The 12,482-nt window shown below is 42.1% G+C and overlaps 1 protein-coding gene across 4 annotated transcripts in view; it reads right to left on the bottom strand.

Moving 5' to 3' along the window:
• Positions 1-12,067, bottom strand: part of itgb8 (integrin subunit beta 8) — a 25,672-nt gene extending 13,605 nt beyond the window's left edge. Inside the window, exons 1-10 of one of the 4 annotated variants that reach the window (XM_015376524.1) lie at positions 11,396-12,067; positions 9,070-9,155; positions 7,202-7,373; positions 7,012-7,118; positions 6,596-6,735; positions 4,990-5,155; positions 4,001-4,159; positions 3,812-3,907; positions 3,607-3,699; positions 2,734-2,874 (exon numbers count right to left, since the gene is read on the bottom strand). In XM_015376524.1, coding sequence (XP_015232010.1) covers positions 2,734-2,874; positions 3,607-3,699; positions 3,812-3,907; positions 4,001-4,159; positions 4,990-5,155; positions 6,596-6,735; positions 7,012-7,118; positions 7,202-7,373; positions 9,070-9,155; positions 11,396-11,483 — 1,248 coding nt within the window. In that variant the 5' untranslated portion in view covers positions 11,484-12,067. The remainder of the gene's footprint in view (positions 1-2,733; positions 2,875-3,606; positions 3,700-3,811; positions 3,908-4,000; positions 4,160-4,989; positions 5,156-6,595; positions 6,736-7,011; positions 7,119-7,201; positions 7,374-9,069; positions 9,156-11,395) is intronic. The other 3 variants (XM_015376522.1, XM_015376521.1, XM_015376520.1) reach the window with 3 other exon arrangements.
• Positions 12,068-12,482: the final 415 nt, after the last annotated feature.

Below are 12,482 nucleotides of genomic sequence, written 5' to 3'. Positions count from 1 at the left end.
GGACGCCCGGGACAGGACGTGAAATACGGATATGTCCCGGGAAATACGGATGTTTGGTCACCCTACCTTATGGTCGTGAAAATACGGGTAAATGATTTGCGTTTGCATATCCGACTGCATGGGCAAATATTTCTTGTTTGTGTCTTCATCGATATGGAGATCATATTCTAATTACATTTGTCAGTAACACTTGCAAATAGTCTAAGAGAATGATTATAGTATTATCAAGTTTTAATTTTTTTTTTATAATTATTCATATTACTTCCATCACTATGGAGATGTATCTCATCTTTCTCTTACAACCCATTTCAAACTAGCTGTAAGAAATCTGCGTATTTTAATGGGAGGAATAAATCCAGTTTGCATATCTTAACATTTGCACATCAATCTTTGTAGATCACCTGCAGCACGCCCACTTTTTGCATGTACTGAAAAAAAATTGCCATGTGCTAAAAAAATATAATCTTTGACAATCAGGCCTTTAAGGGTTGGTTATACTCCTGCAGCAGTGTGTCGCAGTGAGCTTGTCGCAGTTATGACTGAGATATTTTTGATTATGCCCAATTTTGAAGCGTGGTCTGAGCTATGTTATTCCACGCCACAATGCAAGTGGGACAATCATGAACTAGCTGTGGGCCTAGATACGGCCGAGGCGGTGACGAAGTGGAAAAAACGCAAGGGGCAAGTTTGTGCAACAACGAAGGGAGAAGAGCGGAGTTCCAGGTGGAAAAAGTGTCCCAGCGTTCTCACGCACCTCGTTCTTCAAGCTGGTCCATCTTCATGAGTCTATTTCCACAATGGCTGTCATACACACACAAAACAAGCCGGTAATTTACCGAAGAGTAAATATGCATTGTGTAGAGCGGATGCAGATTTGACCAATCAGAGGCCTCCTGTCTGCTGCACTGTCTGCGGTCACCTACAATTTTGGAGAGGTGCAAAAGGGGCGGGGGCATATCAGCGTTAACTGCAGCACACACGCAGGTTTCTGAGAATAAACCAACCTATTCTTGGGCGACAGTGGCGTTGGATGTAGGAGTTTGCCCTGAAATCGATGGATTGACGGTTCAAGCCCCGGGTCTGACTTTCAGTGTCGTTGTGTCCTTGGGCAAGACACTTCCCCTGCATTGTCTACTGATGGTGGTCAGAGGGCTCGGTGGCGCCAGTGTACGGCAGCCTTCTGTCAGTGAAGCAGCTGTGGCTAAAATGTAGTTTGCTACCATTAGTGTGTGTGTGAATGGGTGAATGACTGAATGTAGTGTAAAGCGCTTTGGTCAAGTCTCCTGACTTGAAAAAGCGCTACATAAGTACAGGCCATTTACCATCTATACTACAGTATGTAGCTCTTTTTGTAGCACAGGATCAAGTACAATGTGGAGTTCACCATACAATTTGGTAAACATAAAACTCTCCTTTCTTGATTTGGAAGTATTTCATAAATCCCAAGTACAGACACAGCCATACTCAACTGAAAAATGACACTGCTGATGACTGTACAAAACAAAGATCTCAATCTACAGTCAAGCCCTTGCTTGATTTTATCTCCCATCTGGTAAATTTGGTACTTTCCATAATACAGTTTAATCCGCCCATGGATGAAAAGCTGGGTATTAATCTATGCACAAAGGCGTTACTATGAGGCGATGAGTAAGCAACTTGGTGTTTCACAGAAAACACCAGATCTCTCAGTAGGAATAAATCTTGGGGAGTGGGTAGTAGAATGTTTCTTACTTCAGTGAATACAAGTTGACCTTTTCTGACAGCAACTGCAGCAGCAGTAAGTACTGAAAGGACCTTTCTGAGCAGGAGGACATAGATCTAAATATAAATGTCCTACCTGCAAACATGCAGGCTCTCATTTTGGGCAAGGTAAAGGTTTTAGAATGAAAAAAGGTCACTGAATCACAAGGGAATGTTTTCTTGTTAAATACAGGCTTTAATCCGCTCAGCTTGGATTATTTACCAAATCTTTTCTGTCACGTAAAAACACTCACTGATGTGTTTCTATGTGCTACAGTAATTCGATACATTTAATACATGCTGTATCACCTCCCTGGTGAAGCCCCTTTCTTCAAAATGTTTTTTTAACAAAATGTTGTCAAAAGCCCCTTTTACACTACCCTTTCAAAACCATGTCAAGAGCGCTCCGAGCACAGTAACTGAGATAACTGTTGAGTGTAAATGGCAGGCAAAACTGAACTGGATATTGCCAGACACAACCAAAAACACGCTAAACTAGTACTAGTTCAGCATTAGGGCTCGGCCAGGATCAGTTGTGGCTCGGTTCTCTGATAACAAAGCATGAGCAGACCACGTCATCTCCTTTTTACAGTCAGCTTGCAGTAGTTGGGGGTAATGCACATTAGTGAGTTGCTTGCCAAACGCCACAAAACAAAAGAAGAGGAACTGTAAAAAACAATCGAAATCTTCTTAACACTACCTTTATAAAATGGCTTTAAAAGAGCGGGTGCAACCAGATGACACCGAGACTTAGGCTCTTATTGCATTTTGGGAGGAGGATGCTATCCAGCTGATGTTTGACGGAGCAAACCATAATCACAAAGTTTTCCTACTAGAGAGCAGTAGTACCGTAGATCGTCACTAGGAGGCGAGGAACCACGCTAACGTGATGTGTAAATGGCACAGTTAACTGATCCAAGCTCGGTCTGAACTTGGCATGGATCGGTTTCAGAGGTTAGTGTAAATTGGGCTATAGACTGTTTTGTGGTTTACCGTCTGGCCTGGCTGCACCCCCAAGCAGCGTTGCTCCTCAGCAGTGGATCCGTGAGGGCAAAGAGGGGAAACGGACACCCAGTACCTGCTGGCCGCCTTGTCATCCACTGACACGGACACTGCCACCTCAGACAGTAATCTCTGTGGAAAACAAACACAGATGGTTTAAGGTCGGAAGCTTCTTTCTTTCTTTCTTGAAGCTATTTTCTTTCTTTTTTTCTTTCTTTCTTTCTGTCCTTCTTTCTTTCTTTCAGAGGACAAAGAGGTGGGGTTAAAAATAGCATCTTTGTATTGGTTTGAAATCAGGACACATGGTTTCCGTAGGGATCTGATAGCCATTATAATAGAAGCTTCTGTTGAGGGGCTGCTGCTTGTGTGTGTGTGTGTGCACAATGGTGTGTGTGTGTGTGTGTGTGTGCACAACGGTGTGTGTGTGTGTGTCTGCATGTATGCGACACAGCACATCCAGATCTGTGGGTTCAGCAGACTCTCAGAGCTAACAATGGACCTCTCTGCCGCAGGCAAGCTTCTGGCCCAGAGGCCAATGGCAATTGCACTAATTCCTAGTTTCACATAAACACAAACAAGTTCACACGCAGACAAAAAGTCCTCACTTCCCTTAACCTCTTCTTCTCATGTATTTTTTCTTGATCATATTTTCTGATTTATCAGCTGGCCCACAACCACAAACTTGTCTGGATATCTGATTTCCCACGTTCGGAATTGGAGTTGATGAAAATGTATAGAGCATCACATCAACCAACGTAACTTCCTACTACTGTACTTTTCTACTTCTTTTTTCTAAACAAAGGCCACATTTTTTTTTTTTTTTTTGGTTGGGGGTGGGGTGTTTAAAGAAGAACCAAGGTTTACCTTGTATACATCTACCACCAGGTCTAAGAGGTTTGGTGCATGAAAGAGACCCAACTTTCCCAGGGAGGAACCAGGTAGAAGCTCAACCAGCTTCTAAAGAATGAAAACACAGATGAAACTAATTCCTTAACCAATCCCTCAGTCAATGCAAAATGATATTTTCCAAGGTAATTATACATCTTTTTGCAGATATGGTACTGATTACCTCATACCACTGGTACTGCTCCTTGTCCACAGCAAAGATGGGGTAGATATGGTTTTCAAGCAGCTTGTCAGACAGTTGGCCCAAAGTGGGATGGTCCTGTGAGGGCGATGTTTAAAAGCATGAGGTTAACTGTGATCTTGATGAAGAAAAGTTTAACTGCAGCTACATATTTAGACATGACTTTCTCACCATCCTAGTGCTTCCAGTGTAAACGTTATTGTCCAGGTGACACCGGCCATCGTGTGGTGTTACAATCCCAGCTAGCCTGCTGTCCAGAGCGAGATGAGACGGTTGGTCTGTCATCAGGAGCAAGAGGCGCTTTGCGTCTGGCCGCCAACCGACTGCCTGCTGCCAAAGTCCAAAAAAACAGGAGTCATGTTTAATTATATGCTTCATATTTTTTTTAAATACTGCCAACTGCCACGTTTTAAAGAGGAAATCTTTGCATTGAATTAGATATTTCACATCCATGACTTTATATGGGCCAGGACACACTGCATCTCATTATTTTGAGGGGAAAAAATGCCTGCTTTATGACAAACACCCCATTTCTGGAAAGCAGTTTCAAAAATTCCACCATTGTTAAATTCTCTTAAATCACTTGTTATCAATATAGTTAGAGCAACTGATGTGGAAAACTGTGCATGCTTCCTATTTTAAGGATTTACAAGTGCGGTTGAAGAAAAAATGCATACTGAAGCACTTAAATCATCTGAACTGCATTAGTTTCTCTGATGATCGGGTCTTTCTGCAATGCCCAATTTAAGCAAAAGCAGCAGAAACTCCACCCCTCCGTTATCAGTCAGAGTGGCTCCTTCTTAATGTCTGTAAATCATCAGAGACAGTGTGAGAAAATTGGAGCATGTGTGGATGCTTGTGTATTTAGGGAAACTCACTGAGTTTATAGTATGCATGATGTAATGGAGAATCTATTTCTGAACGTGACCACCACAGTGATTGAATTCTTGCTCCAGCCCCTCCTGTGTTGCTGTGACTCAAAGCCCCCCCTGCTGTAGTTTTGCGAGCCTTAACGATTATGTGTGCCATGCCCCTGCTATGGTGTCATTACTTAAACGGGAATCCAGCAGCATCACGCAGTGCTGAGTCAGAGCGCTTCCAATTGTTCCAACACAAATGCCACTGTCAGTGTCTGACGGGTTGCTCGAAATGGTATTCACCTTGCAGACAGCAGCTTGCAGCATCGCGTCCAGTCCTCCCTCGGGTGTGTCTACATTACCGGAGATGCGCTGGCGCTTCACTACCCGCGTGAATTCGCTGATGTTACCGGTCATGCTGAGGACATGGTGGAAACCGTGGGCTGGGCGACATTTAATCTGGTACTCACTGGGTAAAAAATGACATATACATTTTTGATTTGCTACTTTAATGACAGCAAAATATCACACACACTCATGTTAACATTAGGCTAAAATACAGATAATGTCATTTTGACTTTAAAAGTGGGCCAGTTTAGACTTTATTTTCTTGTGGCAGTTTTCTTTTTAATGACGATCAACACACATTAGCTTTACACAAATGGTATGTTTTCCTGTGTTTCCTATTTGGCAATGCTGATGGTATTCAACTTTATCTATAGCACAGTTCTAAGTTAGTTAAATCAAAGTATGTCTTTAAGACGTTAAATCTTGGATGGACTGTGTAAAGTAGACCAGTCAATGTTATGGTTCTCCACTTTTGGGACTCTAATTTTTTAGTTTTCAGTTACTCTGTTTTGTTGATCTTTGGCTTATTTTCCATTATATATAAGCAGTCTTTAGTTACCCCCCGTTGCCCCCTTGTGCTTGTTTCCTTTTCCCTTGGCTTCCTTCTAGTTAGCTCCACTCAGACCTGCTCCATATTCAGCTCATTAGCCCATCCTTTGTTCTCTTCCCCTTATATACACCTCCTCTGCAGTCACCCAGCACTGGTTCCTTGTTGCTGTTTTGCTGCTTCCTCATCTCTGGCTCCCCACGTGAGTTTTCCTCAGATGTTTTCTGTTTTTTTAAATCGTTTCTTTGTATTTTTTTACTTTGTATTTTTGCCTCAGCTGCCTTTTCAAATCTGTAAGACTCACCTCTGCCTCTTAATCTCTCCATTGGGGTCCTCAAAAACCCCCACACAACCGCGACACCCAATGTAACTAATCTTGCTTCCTTGGAGGCAGAACTGGCTGTACATGCTGATTAGTAGGTTTGTCACAGTCAGGACAAGACCTGACTGTGACATTTAATTTAATGTTTCAATGTGAATGGGGACTTTCTGCATGGAGTTTGCATGTTCTCCTTGAGACTGTGTGGGTTCTCTCCAGGTACTCCTGCGTCCTCCCACAGTCCAAAAACATGACTGTTATATTTATTGGCTTCTCTAACTTCTTAGGTGTGAGTGTGAATGGTTGTATGAATGGTTATTCTTTGTTAGACCTGTATACTGAAGAATGACTGATCTAAACTTGCCTAATTTGCATCAGATTTTACATTTCTATTGATCCAATGTACTTTAATTAAAGGAGTTTTGAAAAATATGTGAGATTATGCTAATGCAGTAAAAGTTTCTTTTTTTGCATAATCACCTCTAAAATTCAATCTAACTTTAATAACTGAAATCCTCCCATTACTCTCTATATATCATTAAATAGAAAATGTATTGAGAAATGTAAATGATAATGAAGAGAGTTCTATGTATGTGATATATTGCTAGCTCCAAAATAACACGATAAACTAGATTTAGAAGTCAGACATTCATTTTGCCAGTTTCATTTTCCAAATAATGGATATTCCTCTTTACCTGCATGGGTTGTCGATCTTAGAGGGATGCACACTGATATAAGGGGAGACAGGTTTGTCCACAAATGAGCCAAAACCCAGCCAAAGGTCTGACGTGTACTGCGCCATCCGGAGGGACAAGGCAACGCCCACTGTCTTGAGCTGCAAAACAAAAGGGTTGAAATAAGAGAATAGACTCAAATGCAGAAGTAGATATTACTGGATCAAAAAGAACAACAGAGAAATTTAAAGACAAAAGAGGAAGAATAGGTTTGCATAAGAAGTGGAACAACTTAGTTGTTTCCCTAGATCCTCATTTCTTATGAAGATTTTTTGGAAAATTGCCTTAGAATTAAAATCTTGTTAATAAATTGTTTTTTTTTTTTTTATCCCTGAAAGACCCCTGATAAAGTGATAATGCACAGTCCAAACACCTACATGATCAAGGTTGGCCTGCATGGAGGCTGATACATCCACCAGATAGTAGAGATCGACAGGATAGCGCTCCAGTTGCTTCACAGCCACAATGAAACTAGCTTCTGAGCCTAAAAATACAGAGACATGTAGAAAGAGAAGTATGAGAAGTCTTTGGAATGAGGGGTAAAATCCTGCGTTTCAGCTTCTGTACCTTGTCGGAGTGTGATATCGATTTCTCGCGGGGACACTTGTGTGCTGCTCAATGTAGCGTGGACCTCCACTTTGACATCGGACCGCTCCATGAACTCAGGTCCACAGCCTTTTCTGCGAAGGTTGTCCGGTAGATCACAGCGATGGCTAGACCCCACCCCATGCAGAAAGTCCTAAGCACCAAATGACAGAAAAAACTTCATCAAGGATTTTTCCTTATTTGCATAATAACTTGAATGTATAAATTCAATCCTGGCTGTTTCTAATTTTAGTAGAAACCCATGACAAAGTTTAAAGGTATTGTCAAGCAATGACAATCAAGCAAACAAAAAAAAATATAGGGGATCTCCGTAATACAGTCACCATGAGGTTGGGCAAGGTGAGCTCGTCAGAAACCATTGAGTTCCTAACAAAGAGCACAATACCATCATTTGAAAACAGTTTTGTGGTTCACTTTTGGTTTTGTCCGGATGCAGTGGAAAGAAACTGAAAACACTTTTACTATCACTTATTTTGGTTTCATTTTCTATTTCTTGCTCATTTACTGTCTTTATATTGATTTTAAGACTGAGGGACTTGGCATTAAAAAAAAAAACAGCTAATCCATTATATAATTCCCTAAATTACTCATCTCAGATCCTGACAGTTTAAGTTTTATCCCTCATCTCTGCTCAAAGATTAAAAAAAAATACCTGCTTCTTGTTTTCAAATCTGTGGGAATAATTAGCCCAAAACACTGTAAAAAGCTGCTTCAATTGTTAATTGTTAGCTGTGTAAACATTACAGCAGAGTCACATCTCATAGCTTTGGATTAGGGATTATAGAAATTTCGTAATTTGGCTTGTTGAGAAACTCATGGATATGCAGTACAGTGGCAGCAGAGGCATACAACTTTGTTGCTGTATATGTGCTACCAGTGAGTTATTAACCTCTCATGGGTTTGATTTCAAGCGTGTGATGAGGCCAACAAGATTGTGCAGGCGTGTAGTGGAACAGCTTAATTACTGGGGGATTTCTACTAATGTAAGACAGAAAACCCCACCAGAGCAAAGCATCAAACTGTCTAAGATGAAGGTTGAGACTTTTACTGAATTTATGACCCGAAAGCCAGACTGCCTTCTGTTTATTTTTAGCTAATACTGTGGTAACTGTTTGCCCCTGAACAGCTCTTTCATACCTTACACTTTCTGATGGACTTCCTGGGACTTTCCTTCCTGATATAACTCTCCCTGATTCAGATTTACATGAGCACCTCTGAGGCTTTGTTTTCAGTGCTTGTCCAAGCGTGCCTATGTGTGCTTGCATTTGTGTGTAGGAGGTTTTGGAGGTGATGTTTGAAAGCATTTGGCCCAACAACAGGAGTTTAAAAAAAATTGGCATGAGAACCCGCCTGAACACACACTTGTTGACATTATGCTTCTAATATTGTGATGTCACTGCATCTGTGTGTGTGTGGTTACTGGTGTGGCACTGAGAGGGAATTTCTCAAAGCTGGTCCAGGGGTGGGTTTTTCACAAGAAGGACAAGACAGGGACAGAGAAAAAGATAGATAAAGACAAACAGAAAGGCAGATGCAGCGGTATTCATGAGCACAGAGACTAAACACACGGCTAGAGCGTGGCTCCAACTCTGAGAAAATATTCACACAGAGGCTGACGTGCTCTCACAGGTCACAGAGCAGACCGCTTTGGTCTCAAACATACACATTATATTCTCATTTACGAATGCCACTAAATCTTTGGTGCGTGTCATCTGAAGGAATGCTGTGAAAAGGCTGCCACGTTCCCACTGTTTGCTTTTTTTTTTTTCTGTCTGTTACAGACAAGAGCACACACACACAGGCACACATACTTATGTACACATTCCCACCTCCTGAAAACACCAAGCACATTTTGGTCCCCGTCTGAGGCAATCTGCGCAAGAGGTGACGTTCGGTGACCAACATAATCTGGCTCCTGCGGATAGACGAAAACAAAAAGGAGCAGAGAATCTGTGATTAGCATATGAACAACTGTGAGTCAGTACTCATTAGTCATGCGGCAGAACCTCCGTGGATGTTTAGGATCTCACATCCACTCAAGAAGTGGGAAGCACTACTCCAGCACCTCGCATTAAGCTATTTAGCACAAATTAGCAAGTGCACAGCCGTGTGGGAACAGGTGCCTGAGTTGTTCAAGTGGTTAAATTGACCCTTTCCCACACATCTTCACAATGAAACTTTAAACAGGTTTTTTTTTTTTTTTATTTAAAAGACATGTTGGTTTAGACGGTGAAAAAAGGCCCACCATTCATCTTAGGCTTCTTGTTATCGGATTAATGATTTATTGCAGTAATTTATCAGCCAAAATCCAATTTCCCAGACCATTACTGTTAATTACAGAGCCTAAATGTGGAGCAGTGAAAGAATGCATTCTCAGCATCACTACCAGGCTCATTATCAGGCTGCTCTGACCCAATTAGGCACTTTGACCTCTATTCAACCCAAATCAATGCAGTGATTTAACTGCACATCCAAAATGAAGGATGAGGATTTTCCTAGCTACTTATTCTTGTAAATTTAATTTTGAAATTTGTTTTTCTATTATTTGAACACCTAAAATGCCCTAAATCTTTGCAGACTGATTATTGCGTCCCATACTGATGTGATATTTAGAGCTGCTAGGTTGGGGATTTCCACTCATATGAACAAGCACGTAGGCATGGACTCAGGTGAAACCAGGTGTGGTTTGAGGTCATGCTGTCTGACAGCAGACAGAAATAACAACCTGCAACTAGCTACTTATACATGCTCATGCTCATAACTAGTCGGAATAAATGGTTTATCAGGATAAAAATAAGTTAACATATTTTGATCAGATTTGAAAGGATAGAAATGAAATTGTAATTCAAGTGAGGGAGATGTTTATTCTTGATGTCAGGTTCAAATTATTCCTAACAAGGCAACCTGACCAAGTATGCATGTGCAGCCCATATCAATGTGACATATTTCTGCTTTTAGTGGCTAGATGCTATTCCAAACGACACATGACATATTTTTAGTCCAATCAGCTGTTTATTTCTGATTTCTTATGTCCATACAAATGGTAGACCAACAACACAAATATTTTTATTTTGGGGTCTTAAGGTTTCAATATGATGCTAGAAATTTAGGCATGTAAACATAGCTTTTGTTGCAAGATACGTGAAGGATCTTTTTACCTACTTTTTACTTTGTTTGCATAAGTGTGCAGATTTTGACCTGATTAGCCTGGCCTGTATTATGTGTATCCAATACAGAGCTTATCAGTCTAGGCAGGTTCAGACTATTCCATGTAACTCCTACCAGACCAATCACAGCGCAGAAGGTGGGAGTGTACTCTTAGCACTAGAATTACCCCCAATGCAGCAGCACTTTTATCAACCCATAACATTCAAGAAAGCAGCCCCCGCGCAGTGATCTTTCAGTGATGCCCTTTATTATGTCATGAATTAGCTAAATATATCTGTAAAACTCTAACAACTGGATGGTCTAATGGTTTTCCTTAAAAAAAAAAAAAGTTTCTACATTACATTCAAATTTTTCTGAGCAACTCTAACCATATGGTTGTTCCTTTCCACTGTTGCCACATGCTTGATCAAGATGAGAGAGCCCTGTATGGCCAGTGACTTGAGTGCTCTTCTGTTTGAATTTAACCTTAATCTAACTGCTTCCTTTTACTATACTCATCTTTAGCACGGTTTATTTTAGTTTTTTTTTTTTTCATTTTGTTATCCTGTTTTGTTTCCTTTTTCATTTTTCCATAGACCTTTAAATCAAGTCGCAGCCAAATGTCCAACACTGCAGCCTTCTGATCCAGATTTTTCATGTGAACCTTTTTTTACCAGCTGGTATTTTTCAATAAACTCAAACAGAAGAACTATACCGCATGTCAGTGGAAAAGAACCGGTCAAAGAGATTGCAATAAATTGAAACGAACCAGAAGAATCTGGACCATATTTGGACCGGATTTTAGTCCCATAAAGCAATACAGCAGTTTGACCTTAGTAAAGGGACATTGGCTACTATTTCTGTCCGCATCTTTAGGTGATCTCCAGTAAAATGAGGAGCTCTATCAGTCTTCTACAGAGCTGATAATTTGTGCGCAGCGGTCGCAGGAGAAGACATCCCTAATTGCTGTAATATTATGTAATTAGGTCTTAATAAGCCTCCACTCACCAGTGCTGGGGTCTTCTGAGCAGACTGGGAACGCCACGCAGAGGAGCAGGAAGACACGCAGTGGAGCGCTGCGTTGCCAGGAAGTCATCCTTCACACTCCGGGATGTCCGACCGGAGAGCAGAGACAGGACAGCCCGCTACTGGAGATGGAGGTGGGGGCGCAACCGGTGACAATGAGCTCCGTGCGTCCGCCGCCGCACCAACAATAGCCGGGACTGCCGGAGCGAGCCGCGGGACATTGTCTTTCACTCAATAACCTTCTAATCCCGCAGGCTATTCACAAACCCCGACTCAAATGAGCTTACAAGCGCCCTCCCCCGTGGACCACAGGAGAAAGGTGAAGTGCGGCGAAAGCTGCGGCTCAGGTCCCTCCATTTATCTCCCAGGTGTGTTGCCTCTATATCTGTCAGCTGTCAGAAGTCGGGCCACGCTGGGGGTGTTGGGTTTGGGGAGGAGACAAACCGGCGCTTGGTTCAGCTTTGCGCTCCGACGCAGCTGACTGAACACATCCCGCAGTGAAATCCAGGAGAAGGAGCGCGTTTTAACCGCTGCACTGACTCCTCAGGCGCAGGATGGCATGGCAACGCTGTTACTCCGAGAGGGGAGGGAAGAGAGACAAATAAGGAGGCAGAGGGGAGGGAGAGACAGGCTATAAACTGTTTCTACAAGGAATTGTGATGGCCTTGGACAGAACGTTGGTGTTTATGCTGCTTCTAAGGGGAGCCATTTATGAGCACCAAGAGCTCCTGTGGTAGGGGGGGGCTTAAGCCTGGTGGGTGGATGAATGATGGAGCCAGAGCTCTTGCAGTGGGGTTCGCAACCTGAGGAGGTGGGGGTTCTTTTGTACTGGGATTCCAATGACTCTGAGTAACCTCTCCTCTCCAGCCAGATACTCACTAACAGGCACACCATTTGGAGCTGGAGCAAAACAGAAGAGGGGACAATAGTTTGCCCCCCCTTGTGTTATTATCCTGTTTAGTTCTTTTAGAAGTATTCCAAATAAAACAGACAAAGCCAGTCCAAGAAATAAGCAAACTTAGCAGCAACTTCCCCTGAGCCAAAACAAGCAGCAAACCTTCAGGAGCAG

This window comes from Cyprinodon variegatus, unplaced genomic scaffold, assembly GCF_000732505.1.
Source record: "Cyprinodon variegatus isolate N-32 unplaced genomic scaffold, C_variegatus-1.0 Scaffold135, whole genome shotgun sequence".
Classification (NCBI taxonomy): Eukaryota; Metazoa; Chordata; class Actinopteri; order Cyprinodontiformes; family Cyprinodontidae; genus Cyprinodon; species Cyprinodon variegatus.
Note: the sequence above shows the minus strand (reverse complement) of the source record. Positions and strands in the feature narration are given on the sequence as shown.